At 40.7% G+C, this 27,806-nt stretch overlaps 2 protein-coding genes across 3 annotated transcripts; both read right to left on the bottom strand.

Annotated features, from left to right (window-relative positions):
- Positions 1-70: 70 nt before the first annotated feature.
- Positions 71-6,270, bottom strand: fsta (follistatin a). 2 transcript variants are annotated; one of them, XM_044027039.1, is made up of 5 exons: positions 6,057-6,270; positions 4,690-4,887; positions 4,267-4,485; positions 3,903-4,127; positions 71-3,393 (listed from the first exon to the last, which is right to left on the bottom strand). In XM_044027039.1, the coding sequence occupies exons 1-5, from the start codon at positions 6,145-6,147 to the stop codon at positions 3,155-3,157; spliced, it is 972 nt and encodes a 323-aa protein (XP_043882974.1). In that variant the 5' UTR covers positions 6,148-6,270; the 3' UTR covers positions 71-3,154. The 2 variants fall into 2 exon arrangements, with proteins under 2 accessions (XP_043882974.1, XP_043882975.1); XM_044027040.1 differs by having other exon boundaries at positions 4,696-4,887; positions 6,057-6,269.
- A 2,632-nt stretch (positions 6,271-8,902) lies between these two features.
- Positions 8,903-27,424, bottom strand: itga2.2 (integrin, alpha 2 (CD49B, alpha 2 subunit of VLA-2 receptor), tandem duplicate 2). Its single transcript, XM_044026893.1, has 30 exons — positions 27,299-27,424; positions 24,197-24,320; positions 23,347-23,456; positions 23,167-23,258; positions 22,541-22,655; positions 20,366-20,493; positions 20,123-20,271; positions 19,727-19,877; positions 19,382-19,547; positions 19,202-19,278; positions 18,593-18,731; positions 17,802-17,947; positions 17,579-17,722; positions 17,219-17,422; positions 16,970-17,100; positions 16,699-16,862; positions 16,315-16,466; positions 16,089-16,199; positions 15,722-15,807; positions 15,300-15,441; positions 15,003-15,086; positions 14,848-14,924; positions 14,684-14,767; positions 14,482-14,584; positions 14,278-14,388; positions 14,064-14,174; positions 11,870-11,983; positions 11,640-11,729; positions 11,311-11,427; positions 8,903-10,551 (listed from the first exon to the last, which is right to left on the bottom strand). Exons 1-30 carry the CDS (start codon positions 27,342-27,344, stop codon positions 10,471-10,473), a joined length of 3,549 nt encoding a protein of 1,182 aa, XP_043882828.1. The 5' UTR covers positions 27,345-27,424; the 3' UTR covers positions 8,903-10,470.
- Positions 27,425-27,806: the final 382 nt, after the last annotated feature.

Here is a 27,806-nt window from a genome sequence, read left to right as displayed (position 1 = left end):
AAATACAGTTAAGTAAGACTGACTTAACATTTATTCACTAATTGGTAATAATTATGGTCAGGGAAATGTATAAGGAAAAAACTTTTATTGTTTCACTCTTCATATCTGTACAAATACCATCAAACTTTGTATGTACATGTGACATTTACATAAAAAATACAAAACTATATATTCATAACAGAATTTTGTATTTATCTTGTGATGTTTGACATAAAATGCTTTCTGAGAAAAAACAAAACATAACAAAAATAAACACAGTGATGAAGTCTGAAATAGTGTTGAGTACCGCAGTCGTTTTTAGCTCTGCGAGAGCAATATGGAGCACATTGGCAAGAAAACAGCACACAAACGTTAATGGCACATTATTTGCAAAATAATCAAGTATGTTTCAAAACTTACCTCTTGTCTAATGTGGAGAGACATAACAAAGTCTACTGAATAATGTCTATGATTATCATCTCCATTTGAAAACAATCTAAAGGGCTTAAACTGGGGAATAACAATAAAATAAAATGAAATGAAATGAAAAAATAAATAAAAATAAGAAAAGAAAAACAAATGGCTCCTTTTTTTTCTCTTCCATTTCATCACCACTGTTTTGCAAAACCATTGAGAGAATCCCTTTGGTCAGTTATTATGAGTTGTAAACAAACCAGAAACACTTTATGTACATAAAATGATTGATATATTCCCAATAAATAAACACACAGCCTAAACATGCATTTACGTATGTGTGACATAAACATCTGTGATAGAGATTTGACAGAAACAAGCAGAATTTTACAGCTCAGGGAATGCAATGTACAGCTTGTAGAGGACTTATACTTACACAGTAACATGACAAATAAATAACACTGCTTTTCTTTGGACAAATATATTTCTTCATGATAAAAAAGTAAAAGGGACAACAACAAAAAAGGGGGGAATGAGTGGTAACACAATGTATCTTGGTAGATAGTAAGCCCGACACTGTAAATGTATAAATTATACAACACAAAAAAAATATAAATAAACATCTGACTGAACTATATGTATACTTCCTTTTTCTTTAAAAATAAATAAGCATACACATAATGTACAGTATGGACATGATTCCTCGCCCTAGGACTGTTCCCCTAGTGATGGGAGCCTATCAATCCAGTATAGAAGATAAATGGACATTGGCCATGTAGTCTGAGTCCTCATCTTCCTCATCCTCCACCTCGTCTTCTGTAATGGCTATATGGGAGAATATATGGTAGCTGTTGTATGAATGTGGACCACAACAACGCAGCATATCACAGAATGTTCTATCATCAAAATCTCACAGCAAAGCCACAGGCACACAGCCTGTGTGTGTCTGTGTGCCTTGGCATCAGTAATTACTGTGGCATCCCCAATTATGCGGCTACCATTTACACAATCTAGCAAGTCAGGGCTGTAACAAGAGAGAAAAGTGGGATGATGGAAATGAAGGGGTGGCTGAGGGTGGGGGCAAGGGTGCCTGGCGAGTATGGGGGGCACTGGGTTTCCAGTGGCTCGGTTTTCTTTTCCTGAAAGCAGACACACATAACACAGAAAAGTGCTCTTGTGTACTTGGATTAGCTCATTTCTTTGCTCCAGATTATGATTTCAGCATCAGGCTCAAATGGCGTGAGAGCGTTTGCAGGGAGGGAAGGACTCTGTGTCACAGCCTGGACTTGACAAGCAGGTTGGAGATCATCGACAATTCTGAGGTATTTTTTCTTTCTTTTTACAGAAGAGATTTACATTGGATATGTTTTTGTTTTGTTTGTTTTTTTGTTTTTTTTTTAAAAAGCACACAAGCAAGAGTGACAATACAAAAAAGAGCAGAAAGAAAGAAAGAAAGAAACAGGCAGGCCCTCATCAATCCAAAATGGATTTGTAATTTCTGATACATAATATTCTGGTAGACAACACGTTCACTGGAAACGGCACAGACAACAACAGTTAGTTGATAAAATGTTAACGTTTCTCCTCACAAAGAGAGCATGGTTCTACAAGCTTTCTACGCTTATCTTGCACACGGTGAAGTATCACATTTATATTGAGCTCATAAGGTGATCATAAAGTTGGTCCCTTGGATTCCCTTGCATAACTTAGGCACATCATAATAAGGTACTTAGTCAGGAAAAGAGAAACTAACAGGAAGACATTCTTCTTCATAGCAACTTGGAATGTAAATTTGACACTTCCTTCAGGCTATTGTTCAATATGACAGTTTACCCCCCCAGATTTGTGAGTGCATGAAGGACTCACTCTGGTCTGCAGATAGGTAGTCTACATGAAGAAGAATGTTAAAATCCATCATCAATAACATGGCACCAATGTTACAATCACCTTATGTACAACATGTTGGTATAATTCAAAGGTGTTCTGTTCTTATGGACATGTCGAAGGTGTGTGTATATCACAAGGGGCAGTGCATTTTTGAAATGATTGATTAAAGCCAAAAGAAGAACATTAAATCACACAAATACACCCATTACTATGACATTTAGCAACGTGACCATGGAATTTACAAGCTGCAAAGATTTGACCACTATCATAAAAATAAAACATTTTTCATCTTTAAAAAAAAGAAAGGAAAAAAAAAAAGACTGTATGGGATTTAAGGCAACCTGCTCCTGCAGTTCACTAGCACGGCCATAATCTTAACTCGTTTAAATATCAGGATTGTTCCACTGCAAACAAAACTAGCCTTTCTAAACTATTCAAGTTAGTTGAATGAAGTTTTTCCCCCAGACTCCTGGAGTGTGGAGTCTGCTCAGATAGACTTGTGTCTTTTCTATTCATATGGTTTTTTTTTCTATTCACCTGCCTGTGATTTTGTTTTGCAGAAGATTTGTGAAATAAAGTGAAATAAAAAGTCTAACAAGAACACAAGACCAGAAGCCAGCAACAAAGACAATGTCATGCAAGTTCGTCCATCCCCAAGTCCTTTCTGCTTTGCTTGAGCTGTGCTTGGTGATGTAGCTGTTGTGGGAGCTTGGGGGAAAGTTATGGGTCGGTGTGGATGGCGGAGGGGGGAGGGGGGGGCACTTTCAGGGGGAGGTTTTTGTTGGGAAAGCAAAATGTAGTATTGTCTTTTGCTCGTAGGGGTTGTTTTGATTGACTTTTTCTTTTTTTTCTTTTCATATTTTGCTTTCGCTATTTACTTACAGTTGCAAGATCCAGAGTGCTTGACTTCCAGCAGCACACCCAGAGAGCAAGCGGCCTGCTTCATGGCACATTCACTGGGATATGTGGTGTTGTCACTGGCGCACACCGCCTCCTCTGTCTTGCTCTCCGGACAGGTCTCGTCGCACAGCGAGCAGCGGCCTCGGCTCATCCGAGCGTCCCACAAACACTTTTTCCCCGCGCTGCACTGGATGTCCTCACACGACTTAGCTTCTACAAAGAGAAAAGGAAGGAACCAGTACAGGGGATCTTTGATTAGGTGGATTATCACCAGTGCTTTTCAAGCAGGATCAGATGACAGCAGTGTTTTGGAGAACGACATCCTATTTTCATGAGGTTAGGTCTCGTGGCAGGCGACAAAATGTCATGTTTTAATTAGTATTCTCACTAAAGTAAAGCGCTTTCTGGTTCACAATCCATGTGACTCAAATATTAAATTTAAGCATGTCTTCATGGCCCCCAGCACATTCTCCCTCCCTTCCTCTTTCCTCTCTCTCCCATATGGGATAGTGCTGCCAACATCAGGAAATAATAAGATGTCTATCATTTCTTGAGCAAACACAAGCAACTACCAAACTCTCTGTCTCCCTCTCTCCCTCAGACCCCCTCCTCAGTGGAATGTTGGCAAAAATGAACAGTGAAAATCTGCAGATCTGGCCAGGACGAAAAAAAAAAAAAAGAAGAGGAGACATTCGCTCTCACGTCTCTCGTTTCAGACTTACTGATGCATTTCCCCTCATAAGCCACTCCGATAGATCTGCCGAGGAGACAGGTCGCTCTTCTCAGGTGACACGCGCTCGCGTAGATGATACCGTCGTTTCCACACAGGTACTGCTCGGGCGACGTCACCTCGGGGCAAATCCGATTACACGTCACACAGTATGCATTATTTGTCTGGTCCACGACGCATGTGGAGCTGCCGGGGCACAAGACGTCACGGCACGTTTCTGTCGAGACAAAGACATTGGTGGATTTTTGTTAAAACGGGATCGAAATACAAAGGACAATTAAGAACAGACTGCGGGATTTTTTTTTTCTTCTTCTTCTTCGTTGGGACACGCAGAATTAAAGAAAATATTGACTTACTCTTGCACTTCCCCTGGTACTGCACGTCTAGGTCGGGTTGACCTTTACATTTAGCCTTCAGCAGTGCGCATTCGTCTTTGTACGTCTTGCCATCTGAGCCGCAGACCGGTCCCTTCCAGGTGATGTTGGAGCAGTCTGGAGCGCACACGCAGCGAGGTTTACTCCGTCTGTTCATCTTGCACCTCTTCCCGGGCCCACAGTCAACATTATCGCAGGTTTCTAAAATAAAAGGTCTGCATTAAGTGATGCTGGTGAGGTTTTTGTCCTTGTGCTTAAATGACTCTGACACTTGAAGTACATTTTGTTTTTGGCGTTAATCAGAGCACATGGTTTATTAAACGAAACGAATGGGGGGGTGTTTACTGTAGTGTGTGTGTGTGTGTGTGTGTGTGTGTGGGGAAAAACCAAGGGAAATGAGTGCACCTCCACCTTTGCAAGGTATGCAATTGGGGGCTCCGCCATTGAAGATCATCCACCTGAAGAGTGTGCTGTTAGGGACGTCCTCTTCGGTCCAGGACGTCCCCAGTCTTCCACTTCGACAGCACTCATCCCTGCTCATACCGGGCATGTAGAGCACCTGGCACCTCCCGTTCTTCCCCTGCTGCAGCCAGCAGTTCCCAGCTGAAAAGACAAAAACAACACGAAAAGCTCTTCAGCACGACGAACGCCTGAAGCCACTGACCCAGACGGACCAGACACTCACGCAGCCGATTTTTCTCCGAGACGCTCCCTCCCCTCCCCTCCCCTCCCTGCCCTCCCCTCCCTTCACCCACCCGGCTGTATTTTGTCTGATTTGTCTGAGACTGTTAACACTGTCCCATGCGTGAATGACAGTCCTTATACCACGCAGCCACAAAACCAAAGAAGTGATCATAATCTTAAGAGGTGGTGATGGGGATGTCTTCTACTCCCCACGTCTCCTTGTTATCAGTGGACAGAGTACACGGAGCGCACAGACAGCCAATCTCCTTCAGAAAAACACAGTCTTTAGGGAGCAAAGCTAAACACACCACTGCCCCTAACGCCTCAGAGCAACACAGCCAGACAGTTCACACAACCAAACAGAACCATGTTCATTAAAGCAACTGTCCAATTCATTTTAAACACATTCCAATAAAGATCATTTCCAGAAATCGAAGGCATTTGATGAGATAACAGCATGGTGCCATGTGTGTCTGGATCTCTGACACACATGGCATAAAGTGCTCATAGTGTGTTTCTTAAATTGGTTACTCATTTCCATCTTCACCTAGAGTAAAGGTTTCATGTTTTATTTTTGTTGTTTTTTTAGGTAAAAAAAAAAAAAAGAAAAGAAAAAAAAGAAAGACATTACGCACACAATTTGAAATGATTCCGTACGGGAAATGTATAAGTAAGACATAAAGTCTCTGTGGAAGTTTGTTACACGACACTGTGAGACGGGTCGGTGCTCACACCAAAGCATCAGAATATGCTGAAATATTGCGTGGAAAGGTGTGGCTGCCACCAACACGCTGTGGCGGGTAAAGTGTGTGCCCTTGGCGAAGGCTGCAAAACTTGCCATGTAGTCTCACTCTGGAGTGTCCCGTATGGCACCTGTTTTATGGACACTTTACGCACTGTCTGGCGCAAAGAGACAGAGAGTTTGATCCGCGGAGGGGAGAAATAAAAGATGGAAGTCACTCAGAAAAGTTTTGTCGCTGGTCTTTGCAGCAGGTCTCCGGACAGACGCGCGCGTGTGTGCCACTGACAGCGCTGGAAGTTTTTCAAAAACGGTGGAAATTGAGAGGAAACGGATGACGAGAGCTTACCTTGAACTTTTTGATGTTCCATGAGGTGACAAAGCCATATGAAGAAGAGAAAAATGCCTGGGTGGAGTTGGTGTTTCAGCATCCTAAACATGATGGGGAGGCAAAGACAACCACGTATTTGACACACAGGCAGCGCAAAAGTAATCTGCTTAGGGTGGCAGTGTTGAATAAGTGTCAGTCTGAGAATGCAGCCTCTCTTTTTAAATCTATAAGGGGTCTCGGGTTGACTGTCTCTGGTGGGCGGTCTCCTCTTCTGTGGGGGTGGGGAGATTTTTTTTTTTTTCTTACCAAAGTTCTTTCAATCCCAATCAGGTGACATCGTTCCAGGCAACTTTCTCCTGCCACGACAATTGGAGAACATGGAAATATTTATCATTTTATTTTATATTTTACTTTTTTTATTTTTTACTTCACATCAGAAGGAGATGAAACACAACAGATAAAACAAAACAATGGGAGAGTTGAATTTGATTTTCATGGGGAATTTTGTTTTTCTTGCATCTTCACATAGTTGAAGTCTGATGATTAGATCATGCCAGTGTGACGCGTAAAGTTTGCTTTAACTTGCGATGACAATTCTTCAACAATAACAATAATAACAATATTTTTTAATACCATGTTATCATCTAGGCTCATTGGTGATACACGTATTGGGGTTCATCACCGGTCCTTCAAATTAAGAGTATGTTTTTCTTTTCCACCAACATGTGGGCAAAAGTGTAAATCTTTGGATGAGAGTTGCCTTTTGGAATATATCCCAGCCCAGACAATAATAGAATTCATAGTAGTCCGCAGCCACACTGCTAATATTAGAGCAGACAGTTGTTTGGGTTTCTCTCCCGGGTCAAGCTTTTTAAATATAATCAAACCTGTTTCCGAAGAGGCTTCAGACAGACAGAGGAGCTGGGTGTTGCGTTTCACTGAATGAAACGCACGCACGCACGCGCGCGCGCACACACACACTGACTTTCATTCATTTGGACAGGGTTATCCCTAACATTAACCATAACAGTTGATACCTCATTAGGACCAAGTTTTAGTCTCCACGAGGACTACTGGTCCTGACAAGGTCAGTGTTTATGCCTGAAAGTGTCCTAAAGAGGTAACACATACACAAGTACACACAGACACACACACACACACAAACACACACACACAGAGCTCGCTGACGCACAGTCTGAACTCTTTCAGAAGTCCTTGTGCGACCTCTTCAGCGGGACTGAGGGTACAGCTCTCCAGAGCAAAGAGCAAAGTGTCAGCTGCACGACTCAGACGTCAGAGAGTTTATTCTCTGTCCGCCAGACAGAATAGACAATGTGATGTAAGTAGACACAGGGCAACACTCAGAAACTCTTCAATATTCATATTTATCCAAAACTGTAAGTGTGGCTGACTGGGATCACATAATGTGTAATGTGTTTAATTTATTTTTTACTATTCCTGTTCATGTATATGCATTCTTTTAATTTCATGATATACAGGGCACCATTAAAGGCACATTATACAGCGAATGAAAGTTGAAAGTGCACTCCCTTGTGACTTATTATGAATCATGACCACTTGTCAGCTTGTATGGTGGTTCGTGTTGTGCCCTTTTTTGTGATTCAGTGCTGGACTTCTGTACATGGACCTGAAAAGGAAAGAAGGGAAATAAATGATGTGTCTCAACTTTCCACATCTATTCAGCTGCCACTTCATTTGTTGCCAGATTTGAATTTATGATCAGCAATCAAATTGTCAATTATAATAATGATAATTGGCAATCAAATACTCCCAGACACCCAGAATATGGCACTAAAATGAATACTCTGACCATTGTCCTTATAGCTCTAATATACATGTGAAGTCCTTTTTAAAAAAAATTGATAGATCTTATATCTTTTTAGTGTTAACACGAACAAAAGTGGGTTTTTTTTAGGTAAAGAAACATCATGGCATTATTAATCTACCCATGTTGTCATTAAGACCTAGCATCTTAGTCATAATACTTTGAAGATGTTCGCAGATGTTTCTTCAGAGACTGAAAGACAAAATAAGATCTCTGTCATAAAATGAGATCTGAGGCATACATTTACGATAGCTTAGATCTTTTAGTAAAAGGTCTGTCATTGTATTGAGCGGTAAAAAAAAAGAAAAGAAAGTTTGTTGGTTCATTTTACTCATAAATTTGAATCATTTCACAACTGAATGTCAGATTAGTCAACCTGTCTGTTTGGGGTATTGTGATTTTAAATGAGGCATCTGAATATTGTACATAAATGACTTCACTATTATAATTTGTGTTAGAATTATCAGAATATTCAAACTTGCAAAAAACAGCGAGTCAGTATTTGTCAGTAACTTCTTTTTAGGTTCACTTGATGCTGAGTTTCCTTCGATAAATCATTTTGTGTGTGATTTATGAGATCAGTGGGTTTGAGGAGTTGGACTTTCCAAATCAGCTCTTGACACAAGAGTACACTTTTTGCCGTACTGTATAAATTTTAAAGAGCTGGCTGTTTTCCTGAAGCCACTTATTGCCATTAGCACAGGGACAGCTAGCACTGCTCGTCCCAGGCTGAGCTGAATTGGGTTCAAACGGACCCATGCAGTGAATCATTAGTACTGAGTGACACTTTAGTGCCATTTACAATTTGATCTGCAGCATTTGCATTAAAAACGAACATTGCTGATACAACTTAGTGTGGACATGTTTGACAAAATATTTGAGCTTTTATAATTTGGCTTCCATCACACCAGCTCATCCGTGATTTGTCAAGTTAATGAAAATCCTCTTATTAATCTTTTAGTGTCTTAAAAGACCTCTTTAAAGATTTAGGAACTAAGTGCAAAAAAAAAGGGCCAACTGTTATTCAATAATTTATTACATCATTTTTGATCCTCAGCAACACTGCAGCAATTTGTGAGCAATCATCTCGCTGTGACATGGGTCAGTTGTTTTGCTATAACTGCCAATCATCTGCAGGAAACCACAGAGGGATGGAATTACAAAGGTGTCAACCATTTCCACTGGATCTCGTTTCATCAACTATTTCCTCATTGCTCCCTGTACACATATACATAGAATCCAAAGACTGTTTCACAACACTGTGTTGCATGAGTAATTGTGGATCAGACCAGTCCAATCATTTATCAAAATCTATATATTCTCTCCAACAAGCAGGCCCCAGGCCCAGTCAACCAATAAAATGTGCTACTTATTAGAGACACATCGCATATTCCACCTGGACACATCCAAAGAAATGGATGCTAAAGATTCTGCTGCGTGCTGGAGTTGGCTTGTTAAGAGGAAAAACATTCAGAAACACATTCCCAAACAGTCAGGGGACAGACAAAGCTAACTGTAGGAGAACACAGCAGTCAAATATGTGAGAAGAAATTAATTGTAGTTGAGGGAAAAATCTAAGTTGCCCGTTTGTTTGAGAGGAAGTGCTTCAAGTTGGTTTCCAGCAAGGTCAGAGAGGAGAAACAAGTGGGTCATATAGATTGATGGTGGTATTCAACTCGTCAACAGTGCAGCACGGAAACAATAATACATGGTGCCAGGGTGTCATTGATTCCATGCTGCCATCTTGTGGAAAACATATGCCAGTACATATTTAGATGGCGCTGCATCAAACACCCAACACAAACCTCCAGGAGAGATTTATTGTATTTCCTGAAATGTATTAGACAAAAAATCATTCACAATCTGAAAATGATTGACTCACTAATAAAACAATGGTCAAGAATATCACAAATATCTTATCTTCAATAACAATAATAACAAAATAAGCTACTCCGTGTTCCCAGACAACCTTTTCAGATGAAAAAACCCCAACAAGAAATCTGTTCTACAATATATACAGTACAAACACATGTTTTACTCTTTTTAGAAAAAATACAGTTTCCTGTTTGCACTTAAACTATTGAGATAGTTTCAATGCAAGAAACGTCCTGAGTGTCAAGGGTGACAGTAGATCTCACAGCTGGACAGTTTATTTGTGAATGGTCAAATGATTATTGAGTTTTTATGACATGTTATTGTCAACCGCGCAGCCCAGAGTTTGACGTAACAAATAGCAAAGTAAAAATGAGATATGTACAGGGGTTAAAGTCCAGACAACAACATAATACCTTAAATAAAATAATATAATATCTCTGGTTCTATTGGTTGGGAAAATAGAGATTTAACATTTACTCAAAGTCAGTGCATAACAGCAAAAAGTCAATATACAACCCACAAAGCAAAAACAGTCCAATCCCAGTGATCCACAAACTTAATAGCTTTCATTTCAATAAAAATGCATCATTTACAGTGATTGAGCTACAGTCCAATTGCACTTTACAAGAACCAGTAAGAAGTACCAGCATGGATCCACGATGGAAAAACTCCAGTGCAGACAAGGAGGCTGTGAGTTTTCTCCTCATCAGTTCACAGCACTTCGTCAGCGTTTGAGTGTCCTCCATCGGCCTCCTGCTGAAGCTGCTTGTATTTTCTTTTGAAAAACCCAAACTGGAAAGCAAACAAAGTACATTTCACACAGTTTAAATCATGTGTGCATATTGACCAACAGATTCATTCTACGGAATCTTTTCCAGACTCAAATAACATGTGCATGTTCATTTAAAAGACATATTTGACCTTGACCCCTTGACCTTTGACCACCCAAATCGAAATTGAAAGGATTCCTTTGAGGAGTTCTTAAAGCTGCAGTGCATAATTTGGTTCAGTACTGTTTGGTCTTCATGAACAGAAACGATGTAACTTTATTTTGTATGCTGCATCCTTCAAGTGAAATCTCTCCCATCAGTCCTGACTGAGGGAGTGTTTTACACCATTCAATTGCTAAACATGGGCCCTTCTTATGTTTTCAGCCATAATCCAACCTGTTGGCAGCTGTGAATGTAACAGACATTTGTTTAAAAGTTACTCACCACAGCTTTAAATGAAAAGAGGGGAAAAAGGTTTATGAGTTTACAGTAATCTTGACTTCTGACCATCAAGATCTAATCACTTCATCCATGTTTGTGCCAAATCTGGAATGATTCCCTCATGATATTCATGAGATATCGAGTTCACAAAAATGGGGGAATCCAAAACACCTACACAGCAGGTGCCAGTGTAAAGATATCTTAAATAGTCTATTCTGCATTGTGATGGATAGTTTAAGTGAACCAACATTTCCCCTCTCACCTGGTTAAATGACTCATCAAATGCACTTAAGCATTCATTTCCTGATGTTTGTACACTGAAATGCTAACTAAACGTTACCTTCCACAGGAGGACAACAGCCAGAGCCAACAGCGCCAGACCTCCAATAATGCTGCCAACTATCACTCCAACTGGAACTTCCCCTTTCTCTCCTGGTTTACTGATCGTCACCACAACCTGGACAGAAGGAGAAGAAAAATAAACAAGCACTTCACACCTCGCTCCTGTAAATCACATTTTAGAAACAATTTTGTAAACAACCATGCGTCGTGTGTCATGAGTCAAATGATCAAAAATCAAATGAAAGGTGTTTTAATGTAGAGGTAAAACATGTTCAATATCAGACAGCAAGTCTCATGATTCATGGTTGATGTGAAATGTGATCTTACAGGAAGCTGTTTGAGGCCGATAATGAGAAGATCCGGGTTGGCGGTTTCAATATCAACACTGGATGTCAGCTCGACGCTCTGATAGGTGGCCTGTCATAACAAAAAACAAAAAATACAAATAAAACAACTAAAAATTTAAAAAGAGAGTTAATCTCTAGATGAGTTACATAAGAAAAGTATTGGCAGGAATAAAGATGGACATAAAAAAGGTTATTAGAGAAATGATGTACCCTAATAAACGTGCCACTCCAGATCCGTGTTTTCACTGTCACAAAGTAGTCACTCTTAACTTTAGTGTCTTTGAGGATGCATTTCATATTCTTGCATGTTGCACTCTTGCAGTCCTGTCAAGAAAAGCAGAAAAAAAACATTTATGATTACCGTACATTTCAGCATAGCCACAATTTCAAAGAATTATCTGCATCTGCATTATCAACCCAGCCACCGAAGGGGGACACATTCAGTGGTGATAAGCGTAAGGACTTTAAATGTAGACACTATGACTGGTAACGGGACAGAACTGGCTGATATAACAGAGAGAATGAAGGTAGATATACTGTGTGTACAAGAGACCAGGTGGAAGGGAAGCAAGGCATCGGAGGTGGATTCCAAATGTTGGTGTAGATAGAAAGTGATGTATCGCCTTATATAGATAGAAGGGGTAGAGGTAGTGGAAGAGTGTTCTGCAGGTGACGAGAGTGTCAAACAGAGTGTCAAGCTAGAAATGGGACAGTCTGATGTCGAATGTTGTGAGTGCTTATGTCCCACAAGTTGGTTGTCAGGTAAAAGAGAAAGACGAGGTCAGGAGTATGGAGTACTGGATGAAGTATTAGAGTGTGTTGGGTAGGTGTGGGGTTAAGGAGAGGAACGTGGAAGGACAGATGGTTGTCGATTTTGTGAAAAGAGTGGAAATGGCTGTGGTGAATACATATTTCAAGAGGAGGGAGGAACAGAAGGTGGCCTATAAGAGTGGAGGAAGATCTTCACAGGTAGACTACGCAGAAGAGGCCATCTGAAGGAGATAGGAGAGAGCAAGGTGATGCCAGGGGAGAGCGTGGCAAGGCAGCATCCTTTGGTATTCTATAGGACGACTTTGGAAACCAAGAAGAGAAAGCGAGTGAAGGCAGAGCCGAGGATCAAATGGCGGAAACTGAAAAAGGAAGAATGTTGTGCAGAGATCAGGAAGGAGTTGCAACAGGCTCTGAGAGGTAATGATAAGTTCCCGGATCATTGGGAAAGTGCAGCTAACATGGTGAGGGATACAGCCAAGATAGTGTTTGGTGTTTCCTCTGACCAGAGGAGAGAAGATAAGGAAACTAAGGGAAAGTATCCAAAGGAAGAGGATGACAAAGAAAAAGTGGGACAGCCAGGGAGATGAAGAAAGTGGGCAGGAGTAGTGGGAGTCGAGGTATACAGCAAGGATAGAGGTGGCAAAGGCAAAGGCTTATACTGAGTTGTATGAGAGGCTGGACACTAGGGAAGGAGAGGAGGACTTGAATCGAAGGACTATTTTCTTATGAGTGAAGAAAATGAGAGAGAGAGGACAGGTGGATGGGAAATAGTGACGCAGGAAGTGCAGCTATGAAGAGGATGAAGAGTGGGGAGACAGGTGGTCCAGATGACACGCCTGTGGAGGTATGGAGATGTATGAACACAATCTTGGCGAGTGAGAAAATGCCTGAGGAATGGAGAGGAAGTGTGGTGGAATCACCTTTAAGAACAAAGGTGATGTGCAGAACTGTAGTAATGACAGAGCTTCAAAGTTGATCAGCTGCACCATGAAGATGTGGGAAACAGTTGTTGAAGCCCAGTTAAGGAAAGAAGTGAAGATCAGTGAGCAGCAATATGGTTTTATGCCAAGAAAGAGAACCACAGATGTGAAGAAATGCTGAGAAGGCTCAGAAGAAGTTGCACTGTGTCTTTGTGGAAGGACAGTGAGACAGTGGTGAGGTGTGCAGTGGGAGTGATTCCTGGGTTCAAAGTGAAAGTGGGATACATCAGGGATCAGCAGATCTGAAGATGCTGAGATTACCATCGGGAGTGACCAGGATGGACAGGATTAAATTAGCATATTCGAAGGACAGCTCAGGTTGAACGGTTGGGAAATGAAGTAATAGAGTCAAGGTTGAGATGGTTTGGTCTCATGCAGAGTGGGGATAGTGATATATATTGGATGTTGAAGATGGCGCTGTGGGGCCGGAAGAAAAAAGGAAGAGCACAGAGAAGGTTCATGGATGTTGTGAAGGAGGACATGAGGACAGTTGGTGTAACAGAAGAGGAGGACACACGGGAAAGGACAAGATGGAGGCAGATGATCTGCTGTGGCGACCCCTAAAGGGAGAAGCCGAAAGAAGATCTGCATCTGCATTGTCAGTAAATTAAAATGATTAGAATATTAATTAAAGAAAAAACAGAATGACTGACCAGTTTGTCTGAACCTCTGAAGCTCTCCTCTGAGAAAGACACTTTTTGGCTTTTCACCCCGATCTTCAGTGGATCAACCAGGCCCTGAGAATCACAGGTGACAGAACCTCCCTGCAGGTAGAGAAGCCCTAGCCAGTTATGTTGTAACTACACCTATCAGATTGTGTCAACTGGGATGTTAATCTGGTTAAAAAAAAAAAGTTTGAGTACTCACTGTTTGCGTGTCCACTTTGGTAACGTAGAGGAGCTGATTTCCACCTTTAGTGGTTATCGGCAGATCAATACTCAGATATAGGAGACTGACCACAAAGTGACCTGTTGAAACCTAAAAGAACATATACATATATTTATATTATGATGATTTTTTTTTAATATAAATGAGAAAATACCTTTGAATTTGAAGAATAATTTACTGCACCTTTACTGTGAAGTTAAACTCTGGGCCGATGTCTTCTAGAGAGTCCACCGTCGTTACTACATCTGTGGTTGCATTTGCCACGTAGAAATTGATATTCGACTGCCTGTGATGAATAAATTATACAAACATGAGCATTTATTTAAATGTCAATGTAAGACTTCATGACTGAAAATAGGGAAAAGACTGGAAAAATGTAAGTCACCGTGATAAAATGATCCCTGCATCATACTGAACAGGAATGGATATGTCCACTTTGTTGTCTGCAGGTCTTTCCTCTTTACCATCACTGTAAAGAAAAGACAAATATTCAAGGAACTATAAAGAAGTATTACATTTTTAATTACAAGACACAGTTGCTTCATGTACCTCATGGCCTCGAATTTCACCTCAGCTCGGCTTTGAAGTTCCTCAAGACTGTATTCAAAGTTGATCTGAAATTTTATCTGCAATAAAATGAAGTGTTTGACGTCACTTTCTGTGACAACAGCGACCACAACAATTCAGTTTTTCTTGGCTCATACCTCTTCATTCTTTTTTAACGCCGGGTATCCCACCAGGCATGTGACGGTCTCTGCTTGTGTCGAGGTGCATTTGACATTGTCCGTCTGCAAAAAAAAACAAATAAATCTTATCAATTCACCTCACCTACACAGACAAAAAACACAACACAAATTCCTTTACACCCTTTTGCTTCACTGAATGTATTAGTTGTAACCTGGTGAAACATGTGCCTAAAAAAAAAAATCAATAAAACCAAGAGTGTGTGACTTTGTCACAATTAAAAATGTCCTGCTCTCTGTTAATTCTTTTTCACTCACAGGAGGAAAGACGGAGGAGTAGTAGAGGTTGTTGGAGAACGTGGCCACGACACGAGTGTTGTATGCGTTCTCTTTTTTATTCTTCACAGCCACTTGAAAGGACAGCTCTCGGTTATTAGCGCTGACCAGAATGGGAGCTGAGCTGCAACAGACAAGCTCAGGTTACTGTAACCAAAACAACAACAACAAAAAAAGCTTAAATATACCTATCCTCACTCCCTAAATGACTCATGGCAAAGACAGGCACAGTCATGCTTGAACTAGCTCTGTAGCACTGTATTATTTTTCTTTCAACTTCAGCTCGAATGGCACAACAGAATCGTGAGGATCCAAACCCTTACATCAAGGCAATGCCATTGAGCATGAATGACCTCTATACTGCGCATATGATATACTGTATGTAACTGAGTATGAATTCTTACCTGGACGCTTTTGAGTCTGTCTTAACACTCAGCACCAAGTCACTGATGCACACCTCATCAGAGCCACAGTCTTTAGTGAAGGGGATCTGAAACAATAATAGAGCAGCAAATTCAGCACAGGATGCTGTTTTATACTTCAGTGGTGATGCATTGGATACACTTTAATTCTGTTTTGGGGTAAACACACAGTGTGTGTCGGTAAAACTTGCGTGACCAACTGAAAAACTTTTTTTAAACCACATAATTATTACACGCACTCACCCATGAACAACATGTAATTTTAAATGTCGTGTGTCACTGGATGTGTTTCTTGTCGGTCATTTAGGGTCAAATCCAACTAGAAAACAACGCTGTGTCAGTCACTTACAAAGAATTGCGAGGCACTGGGAGCAAACATGTCGAGGACAGGATTCACATCCGTATTCTTCTGCTCGATTTCCACTTTCAGACTGAGGGAATTGACAAAGTCTGGTGTCTCCTATCGAACAAAATCATGTATGGATAAATCATGAGATCATTTTAATATCGAATAAAAAAAACAATTACTGACACTCTCTAATCAGATTCTGGAACCAACACATGAAATCAACTACCTGAACATAGACCTGGTAGTCTCGACAAAGAGGTGTAGATGACACCTTTGCCGTTTCTGTGAGGAAGCGTTCGTTGTTTTTTGTGAACATTCCTCTTGACGTCACTCGGGAGGCTTCTAAGTCAGCGTCTAGAGTCAAAGTGTACGATATGTCTAAAAGAAAAAAAGACAATACATCAACTCAATTAGAAAATCTGACTTCAGTGATATTTTTCTTGAAAGTTAGATGACTTTATGTCTAAATAGTCATATTTAGAGTCCACAGCCTGTTAGCTTAGCTTAGTTGACTCCACCCAAAGATAACAGTTTCCCAAAAAACTGAACTGTTATTTTAAGTAAACAAAATCTACATGTTCTGAAGAAGTCTATGAGCAAACTGATTTACCAATGGGTCCAACAGGATTCTTAGGCCTGAATGCAGCAGTGAAACAAAGGTTGGTGTTGAAACACGAAAGCTTGCGTCCATTAATGTTACAGGGTTTGTTGAAAATGTTGATTTTATTGGGGTTGAAAGATGCTTTAGTTGTAACGACTGCCACACCTCGGGACCTGGAAAACCGGGTTAAAAATGACTCAATCAGTCACTCATTACATAATGTCCTCATTCACCGTTTATCACAAGATAGAATTCAGCACATGTTGCTGGTTTAACTCACCAGAGCTGCACCACTTTGCCATATGCACCAACAGAGAGGTCTGGGAGTGAATCATCATTCAGATCTTTGAAGCTATCGAGGGACCTTCCAAAATACTGCAACTGAGGATCCAGGTTGGAGCCGAGGATTTTCTGAAAAAGACAATTTCACATACAAGGAGCTGAATTATACAGAATATTGTAGATTTTTTTTAACTCAAAGACACAGGATAATCTAAATCAAACCTTGAGCGCCTTGCAGAGACCTCACCTGTGAGAACTGTTTGTTTAATGTCTTCTTCTCTCCATTGTAAATGTAAATGACGCCTTTTTGTTTGTCCTCCAGTGGTGCACCAACCACAACATCATTGTAACCATCGAGGTCCAGGTCAGGAATGGCAGAGATAGCCATCCCAAAACGTGCATTTTCAGTGGCAGGTGGACCAATGAGGAACCCCTGCTCATTCAGTATACCCTTTAAATGTAAAGACAGAGAGCAGAGACTGGAAGAAATGAACGTCATCAACTTGGAAACACAAATTCATCACAATGAACTATGTATATGTCCACAATCATCTCTTGTTCACTTGAGATCTGTCAAACAAAACTCTGACACTTTACTTATTTTTACCTTGGTGACAGAGAAGACATAGACCCTGCCTTGTTCTCTGTTCAGCTCACTCATGAACATTGGCGCACCAACCAGAAGGAGTTCTGTCACCCCATCTTTGTCCACGTCAAGGGAGCACAGGACGCTCCCAAAGTATGAGCCGATCTACGACAAAAATTAAACCATTTTTTATGGCTGCACATCAAATGTTCATAGGCATTTTCACACGTTTTACTGTTAGTACCTGCTTCCCTCTTTCATAATCTATTACAGCAGTTTTCTTCTGAGCGTTGACAGTGTAGACGATAACTTGACCAGAGTGGTTGGAGCGAGGTGCACCGGCCACAAAGTACACTGTAGAGCCTTCAGTCAGTGTGGTGACAGAGTAACCTGGGAATGTCCACAAGTATTAACACATTACCTATTAGACATTCTACCACCTCTTTCTTTTACTTGCCAATACTGGCTTTACTAAAAGCAATGGATCAGACAGTAATTCACATAAGGCATTTGCAAACTCTGGTGTTTTAGTCTGTTGCCCCAACCACCACCACCATCCACAGCTCGTACCACTTCACTTCACAGATTACTAGCAGAATTTACACAGCAAGCTGCAGCTATGGTCAGGTATTCTGAATCTTACTAAACCTAAAAAGTCTCACTGCCCCGCTCAAAAACATCTTAACCACAGGATGAACAAGACAAGGACAGGGGAGCAAACTAACACTCTCTCCCTCTCTCATACACGCTGTTTGCAGATACTTGATGCATATAATCTTCTTGAAATACATTATTGCTGTGACTCTCGGTGCAGACATACTTTCATTTTCAATCTAGACCTGTTGCTGAGATGTGAAAATTAAAAAAAATAGGTTTGATGTCTATAAAAATAAAACAGTCGCTGCGCTGCGCTCTTAAATGTTTTGAATTGGGATTGCAGAAACTGTTTCAAGCACTAAAGGTCACCGTTGTATATACTTTCCATACATCACCTTTAAAATAAACTGATTGACTTGATAAACTGTGAATACATACCCAACAATGAGCTGTGGTTTCTGTCTTGAAGGGTCTCCTCAAAGGCTGAGAAAGGGATAATGTCTGCTTTGGACCCTTTTTGATGGACGACAGTCCCACTCCAACCATAGGCTCCCACCGCTCCCAGCATCATCACTTTCTAAAACAACACATTTTGGCAACACACAAGTATTAAAACTATACTTCACTTGAAAACACAAGATTGTATTGCCTTCCGTCTGATATGTTGAATTCTTGCAAAAAGGAGTGAAAATCTATTAAGGCTTCAACCTGGACTTCCTTAATCTCAGCTAATATGTGAGCAAAAACACAAAGTTTAAATAAATATAAGGATGAGCAGCAGTAGTTTAATCCAGGACCGTAATGGAAATGGTTGTGTTTAAAGCCAGACGTATTCTAAAATACTGTAAATATGTAAATATTTGGTGATGGGATACAGTAGTCCATAACTTGAGTAGTGTGTAATAGGAATGGGGTAGGTACATACAGTCTAAGTTTATACTTCTCCCTACTCCCTTTCAAACAATCTATCTATCTAAGCACAATGTGATAAAGTTGCAATGGCATAACAATGATTTTAAGAAGTTTCGGAAGTATAAAAGGCAGTACCTGCTGGCTGGAGTAGTGCGCACTGAATCCAACCTGGGACATCTCCATCTGAAAGTTGTCACCCCCTTTTCCAGTGCCTTGTGGATCAGAAACAGGGGAGCAGATCAACACTCAACACAAGTTCAAAGCAAATCTGACAGGACAAAAACAGACAGGAGAAAGGAGAAATATAATATGCACCTTCTATGTTGAAGATGCGGTCTCCCAGTGTTCCAGCAATGGTGGACAGAGCCGCCTCTTCAGACACATTGAAGAAGAACCTCTCAGTGGGCAAACTGGCGATGGATTTGATTTCTTTGATGAGATTTTCTGTGTCGATGTTGTTTCTTATATAATAACCCAAGACCTAGAAAAAAAAAATTAAAAAAAAGACATCAGACATCATTATTGAGTCAACTGAAATAATCTGTTCTAACTGTTTCACTGGTTTCATTATGACTATCAAAGAATGACTGCAGATTATAATACATAACAAACATTTAATGAGACATAAATGAGTTGCTACAATAGCAGCTTCTCACTTACAGCGATACCAAAGCGGGTGATGCCTTTATTCTCACATTCCTCAATGACTGTATCTCTGAAAGCCTCGTCATGAGATTCTCCATCAGTGACGACCACCATTACTTTGGCAGCACCAGTACGAGCTCCATTCACTGGATTGAAACCCCACTGGCTGCAAAGAGCACACACACATTGTTTCCTCTGTTACTTTAGTTCAACAAAATGTCATACATTGGTAAATAAATAATAATAAATCAAATTTAAAAGCTTAAATACAGTGTGTATTAAAAAAAACACAGGAAAATGATTCATGTTCCAATCAGGGAATAACAGAAAACACAGGTAAACAGATAATCAATTAATAGGTCAAGCAAAAAGATAATACAATGACAGGTTATTGTCAGCTGTAAGACATACCTGGCATACTGGATCGCATGGAAAGTGTTGGTAGAATGGCCATACATCTGTGTGATTTCTGACACCGCAGCGATCATCTCCTCTTTGGTTTTAAAGTCGTTCAGTCTGAATTCAAACTTGGGATCGACGGCGTACTGAATCACACTGACCTGCCGCAAGAAAAGATGATTCGACAAACCTCAGGCAATAAAATATCAAACTAAATCAATTTAAGATTTGTATTTCCTGCTTCCTGACTGTCACCTGTGTGCTTTTTGGCCCAATGTCAAGTGCAGGTATGAGTTTCTTGAGGAAAAGGGTCATTGGCTCCCAAGGATAAATGCTGTTGGAACCGTCCAGAACAATTACAATATCCATAGGCCCGCCGCATGCTACAAATATCACAAGAGAAAACAATTCTGTTCAGTTTTTTCACTAAAGCTATAAGAAAAACATTTATTTTTCAGAGACGAGCCATGAGTGGCCTTTTTTGTTATTTAGTGTGTAATTTCTGTCACTATAACACTGCTAGTGTGGCTACCCCACGTCTCAGGTGAGCCTGCAGAGCTTCTGAAAGGATGCCACTAGGTCCGTATCCCGACTGTTCTCTTCAATATTTGAATAAATATTTAATTGTGATTATTTTGACAGGAATTGTGATTGTGATATAACTAGCGATATCAGAGGGAATGGTCATCTTTACGTCATTATTCTCATTTTCATTTGAAAAACGGATTACTGTGTGCTATTTTTAAAGATCTTTGAGACACAAAGATGTTCTCTTCAGTCTGTAGAATAAGATGTGTATAGATCAATACGATAATTAATCTAAAATGATAGTTTGACACACATTTTGGCTTTAACAAATATTGCGATTCATTGTTCAGCCCTAATGGAAAGTAGCTAAAGCCAGACTAAAAAGCAGCCAGAAAAACATGCACTAACTTGCACATTTAGTGTAACTGCGCCGTATGTGCAGTTTAACTGTGTTAGTGACGGTGCCTCCACATGCATTTGGTAACATTCCTTCGACTATATTGACATGTAAACTTGAAGATTAACAGTGAGATTGCATCATAAAATAAAGGGAGGAGAAAACAAAGCATGAACAATACAGTTTTGTGACAGGTCTACACACAGTACAGTATAGTACCGCCGTGCCTCAGCTTGACTCTACACAGTTGGTTTTTCATTACAATATAGTACCTCCTCAATGTGGGCGGGGTCGCAGCATGAAACTGCTGTGATTTATGCGCGACACACACGAACGTGTGAAAATAACCGCGCAGTGCTGTGCCGAGGCAAGTCTAGTAGCGCTGTTTCAGAGGACCAGAGTTGTATTCCTATGAACCAAAGGTTTTCTTTCAACACTCGCTTCACCTGAGCCATGTTACAGAGAACTGGGGACAATTCAATAACCTGACATTCGCTGCCATCTCACTGTCATGCTTCCACCTTCCCTGCATCGGCACCACAAACACAAAAACAAAAACACTGCTATGTTGAGGATTGTCACGAGAGAGTCGTGTGGCGCTGACAGGCTTAGTTACACACTACAGCTTTAAAAACGCATCATGTGTAATAACAGCTGCAATTACTGGACACCATCATTCAGTTCAGGAGGCGGAGCCTCTCTCAGTATTTAACGTTAGACTTAAAACTTTCCTTTTTGATAAAGCTTATAGTTAGAGCTGGTTCAGGGAAACCTGGACCATCTCTTAGTTATGCTGCTATAGACCTAGGCTGCTGGGGGATTTTCCTGTGGTGCACGCACATTTACTCTCTCACACTCAGGGTATGAATACGACTTTTTATATGTCATTGACCTTGTTTGTGTCTTTCCTTCCTTCCCCCTCTCTCTCTCTGTATTCTCATCTTGCAGGTTGCGGGATCAAGATCCAGTTTTCGAGGCTATCCATATCATACATATCATCACCATTTTTATTGTGCTATAATTAAAAGTCGATATCATTGACTGTATAAACGTGTAACTTGATACAGTTGTTGTGTATCTGCTCCTGGTCTCTCTCTCTCTTCTGTCTCTACCTCATCTCCCTCTTGTCCTTTCTCTCCCCCCTTTCTGTCCTCCACCTCTCCGCTGTCCCCCATTTTCCTTTCACCCCAACCGGTCGAGGCAGATGACCGCACATCTCTGAGCCTGGTTCTGTCAGAGATTTCTTCCTGTTAAGAGGGAATTTTTTTCTCTCCACTGATGCCTAGTGCTTGCTCGTTGTGTGAACTGTTGGGGTTCTCTGCTCTCCTTGATGTTGTCTATGTACAGTGCCTTGAGATAATGTATGTCATGATTTGGCGCTATACAAATAAAACTGAATTGAATTGAATCATGCTAATGAGCTCTAAAGCCAGAAGACAAACAGTAATTAAAAATACCTATTCATAAAAACATTGAATTCAAACTTGCTACCATAAAACACTTACTCTGGACAGCAGGGGAGAAGGCAGGTTGAGGCTGGAAGAGGGGGTTCATTTTTGCACATACTCCAGGATAGAAGTTCTGAGAGCCACACAGTTGTCCCCAGAGAGGACCACACACCTGTTTCAGATGACCACAGAAGAAGAAAGAGGAGCTATTAGCAGATGTTCAAGTCTGTCAGCATCCTTAAAAGGCTCTCAGAAATGTCTGATGTCTGTGTTTAATTATAAATATGGCTAAGGTGAAACGTGCGCCACCTCTCAGTGGGTGCTCAGTACTTCCTGTTTGTAGCTATAAATTCACTTACATGATGGACATAATTCATGCCGCCTAAAAACTAGATGTTGACATAAATGTCAAAGAATAGAATAGAGCTTTATTTAAATAGGGACAATACAGTTAACATAGCTCCAATACAAATAATGTGCTGTACATAGAGTTTATAGCTATTGCTAGTTTCCAGTCCCTAGCTGGACATTTACATGAACAGTATAATAACACATACATGATTAAACATATTAAATACAGAACTACATGCTACAACATATACTGTATAACAGAGATGATTTCTTTTTTTTTAACCTTTTTTACACCTATGCACACGTACATACGTTCACATGCACAAACATACCATCAGATCATTGACCGTAGGCATTCGGCTGAGAGTGAAACCCAGGCTCATGTTTTCGTTGACATTTCTAACATCTGGAATACTGATGGAATCTGTGGCAACACAGTGGCAAAGACAGCAGTAGATTTAAGTTCTCGTGGAGATTTTAGAACAGTTTCACATTAAAACGTCAAAGCGTACCTTGAAGATTGAGCTTGTCACAGGTGTTTCTGGACCCCGTGACTGGACACTTGTAAACATCTCCCTTCCTGTTTCTACTGAAACCACTCCACGGAGCGCCGACCAGGAGCCTGCAGAAAACAACACATATTCATCTCTCCACCGCTCTCATGGGCTCCCACCGTGAGCGGGAAGCCTGTGTGCTTTTGTTTACAGTGCACAATCGTGTAAACAGGCAGTAGCTGAATCAGACTTAATCTGCTTGGAAATGGTTATTTACAGATGTCAATGAAGTCATTTTAGTACAGGTCAAGATAATATATGTGTTAACTAATGTGTAAAATACAGTCAGAGACTGCTATCAGATGTCAATGTAAATCCCCCAGTTTACACAAAGTGGACACGCCAGACAGTGAGTGACTCTCTTAGACTGTGACTCAGAGTGTGTAACTTCCTGACACGGCTGAGGAGTTTGGTTACTTACTACTACTATCAGTCTTGCCTGCATGTTGCTTGTGAAACGATAAGATCTTTTTACAGTATTGGGGGGGGGGGACTGTTAAAGACAAAGACTGAGAGTCCAATGTGATGCTCTGTGAAGCAGAAGTTGCTCTGTCTGCCGGTTTACTTAAATTCAGTAGCAATCTCACACCTCATGGTGGTGAAATAGGAAAGACTTCATGTGTATTGTGGTACTGTATTGGTATTCTGAGAAACGAGGACAACTTTTCACACACAACCAACTTCAACACTGAGTTCTAATTTATTCACTATGAAATGCATCAAGAAAAAACAACACACAACAGCTGTTTAAAATCACCGTCCTTTCACCGAACTAAATCCATTCTGAAGTGACTGTTTAAATTCTCACCATTTGCCTTCATGGTTTGTTGTTTGTAGGACTGTGTAGCCAAACTCCTCTGTCGCTGGACCAGTGAAGATCTTTGCACCTGCCGTGCCCACGTTGAAGGACTGTGACTGCCAGACTCTGTCAACTGGTGGGAGAGAGAGCTGAAGTTAGACAACAGAAACATGAACACGGTATATGTTCATATATTCTGGTGGTACTGACCCGAATCAAGGGAGGAGCAGACACTTACCTGGTGCTCCATGCTAAGAGGACACACTGAGAGACAGAACTCCAAGGATACACTACAGTTATAGCCCAGTCATACAGACAACAGAGGGTGTTGGGACCCTTGTAGTATGACATCATTAATGGCAATCAAAGACGGTCTAGGATGTCTCACGACTTCCCGAAAGAAGGTGTGTTTGATTTTTTTTTCTCTGCCTTCTACTTTGTGTTCTGTCATACCAGTGATGTTGACCAATGAGAGGACAGAGAACTCTGCACATGCAAAAGTAATGGGCATAAACAAACAAAATGAAGAAATGGAAGCAGGGTGATTAAGTTACTTTTAAATGATCATATTCTAATTCTTATATCGACATGTCCAGGGTGTACCCCGCCTTTCACCCAAGTCAGCTGGGATTGGAACCAGCACCCGCCACGACCCTCACAAGGAGGATATAGCAGAAGTTCAGTGAATAATTAATTCACTCTTATATCATACACACTGCTTCAGATTCTGCTGTTTACGGCTTACTTTCATAAGTATCATCCAGCCCTACTCATGGTTCCCACACCTTGGTTGACATCAAATGCCCTCAAATTCAAGGACAAATGCCGCTTCGCCCCATGGCGTCCACTTTTATTGATTTGCAGCATCTGGCCAAATGATTGTCCTTGAGATCTTGGGCAAATCGGTCTTTGTAAGTTTCTTTGGTGAGTCGGAGATCTTGGAATTTGCATTTCCCAGGAATCACATTGTTGCTCTTTCTCTTTCTTAACGTTACTCACACAGCATGGAATCAGCATGGAATCTCACGTCAACGGCGGAGAGACAGTGGACAGTGTGTCCACAACAACACTAGTACACCTAGTCTACAGCAACAAACAAGGGAGACATTTTTCTCAAGATCAACTTAACTTCTTTCTTGCACAAAATTCAACACTTTCAATGACCCACGTCTTTAGGGAGACTTTCAAAAACCTTCAAGGATTCCAGGGGCCTGTGGGGGCCCTGTCTGCCCCATCATCCAGCCTTTTCTATTTCTCTCAATCTCATCGTATCAGTCATGATAGTTTGTGGGGTGGAGCATCACCATGTAGTCTGTTGGACTCGTCATGCTACAAATTCACGGCTTTGCGATCACACAATGTGACTTATAGTGATCATTCAAGCCGACCAAAGGATTGTGTAGACTGACCTTGGGTTTATATGATATGGTCTTCTATGTACATGAGACCAATGTAATGTATGAATTATGCCTCAGAAAAAAAAAGAAAAAGCCCAAAAAAAATGCCACCGACTCTGAAAAAGCAGTTGTACCTACAAACCCCATCTTCACTTACACTTTTATTTATCAAACAAAAGTTTGGACAGAGGAAAGTTTACCACTCGGTCACATCACCTATTTTTTACATTTGAATTGTTTCAGAATTGAAGATCCTAGTTATTGCAGCATTGCATGTGCAATGTTTGCCTTTTCTTGCTGTATACAACACTTGACCTGTGGAATAGTGTGTGGTCACTGATGTCTGATTCTCCTCCTCATAACACATTACATTTAAATGATTTATACATTACCAACATAGTTAGATTTGTCAGTGAAAACTCCTTTTTTCTGTTAAATGAAGTTATTTAAAAAATGTAGTTTTTATCAACTGTTCTGTAAATGGGGTTTGTAGTACAACCACTGTAAACATTACTAACATATGTACAGTATATGCCTTACCCTTCATCCTCATCCTCACTGTGCCAATGGGAAGGAGGTGATGGTTTACCTTATGCAGCAAACCTCAGCCATCATGAGTTCCTGTTTAGTGTGAGTGGGTAGGGTTTTGTGGCCGAGTCATGCTGTATGTTTCTAAAAACCTCATCAGCTTGTTTTGATGACTCAAGCTCTGCAACGCATGAAGGTCACTATATTCAAGAAGTGCTGAGGATTGCGTAAACCGCCTGTGCTCACCGTGGAGCAGTGTGTTTCTCCACGGACACAGTGTGTCAGGCATTGCCGTGCTCTGAACCCCCTCAGGACATGGAATTTCCTTGTAAACGAGTGAGTGTTTCTGCAGTAGCAAGCCCACAAGCCTGTACAGGCAGAGCTCGGCCGTCAGCCTGCCTTCCCCTGCTATCAGCAGGCAGAGGTATGTGGATGGGTTCTGGAGTCGGGAGACTTTTTTCAGACACTCTTGCCACGCCTGTTTACCTGCAGCACAAAGTAACACTCTGCCTCCTGTTGTATGCTCTGTTAAGCCCACAGACACATTACATGTATGTCATCTCACGTCAGAGCGGTGCATATTTAATCATAATTAAAAGTTTCCTCACAGACAGCAAGAAACACCAGTGACGAGATTTCACACAGATTCTTGAGGTGAATTCACACTGAGCTCACTAATATCTGAATTAGACTCAGAATTGGCTTTATTATGTGTGCACATCCAAAAATGTGGACTCTGATCAGTTTCCTGTCAGAAAAGGATGTCCAAGAGTGAGAAAAAGTTGTTCTTACTTTAGCATGCTTTTTTTTTTTAGTTAAGAGGATATAAAATCTGCTTTTCTTTGCATTTCTCTGTACTTACACACACACATTTATATGTGTATAGTACATTCCAACATAGTGTATTTATAATTAGTGTTTAAAGTATGTATACAACCAAACACACAAGTACAAGTGCACATGTCAAGGCGAATGAAAAAGGTAAATGATTAACTTTATGAACAAATAATTGTTTCTTACTTTACTGTGGTGAAAACTGGCATATTTAAAAAAAGAGAATATGGTCGCCAGTGACGGTTCTATGTCCCACTTTTCACCGCAGCGAAGTAAGAATTATTATTTACTCTTTCGACGGTTCACGGTCATAACAAGTCAAAAAAGAGATAACAATAGCTGTTGTACTTACTCATCACTATAACAGCGAACAGGATATTCCCCCACAGGTTCTCCATCGTGCTCTTTATTCCATGTGTACGAGGTGAATAAACGAAGCTGCCGCACTTGTCAGAAGTTGAAGCTGCAGCAGCAGCAGCCGTGACGCGCCGGAAATGTCCTCCATATAAGGACACGGGCTGTTTAACCCTCATACCTGCTAGTGCTGCTGCCGGTGTTGTGACCAAATCTGTCATCCTCGTCAAAAATGTGTTGTCAAATAATCCTATAGCTTCATTTTTAACAGTTTTAACATTTAACAAGTTTCCTCTTTTTGGCCATCATTTTGGCTGTGTTTGTGCATATGGCACTTTTTTTTTGTAAAAATAGCTCAATATAGAGCTCAATAGAACACTGTCCATACCCTTGAGTCATTAGAGGACACAAATGTCCACTTCCAAAAACATAACAGATGAAAAAAGAAAAAAGATATATATATGATATACATTATGTCAAAGATTTGCCAAAAATATTGACTTTGA

Source organism: Solea senegalensis, linkage group LG5 (genome assembly GCF_019176455.1).
Source record: "Solea senegalensis isolate Sse05_10M linkage group LG5, IFAPA_SoseM_1, whole genome shotgun sequence".
NCBI lineage: Eukaryota > Metazoa > Chordata > Actinopteri > Pleuronectiformes > Soleidae > Solea > Solea senegalensis.
The sequence above is the reverse complement of the archived record's forward strand: the minus strand, read 5'-3'. Positions and strand labels throughout refer to the sequence as shown.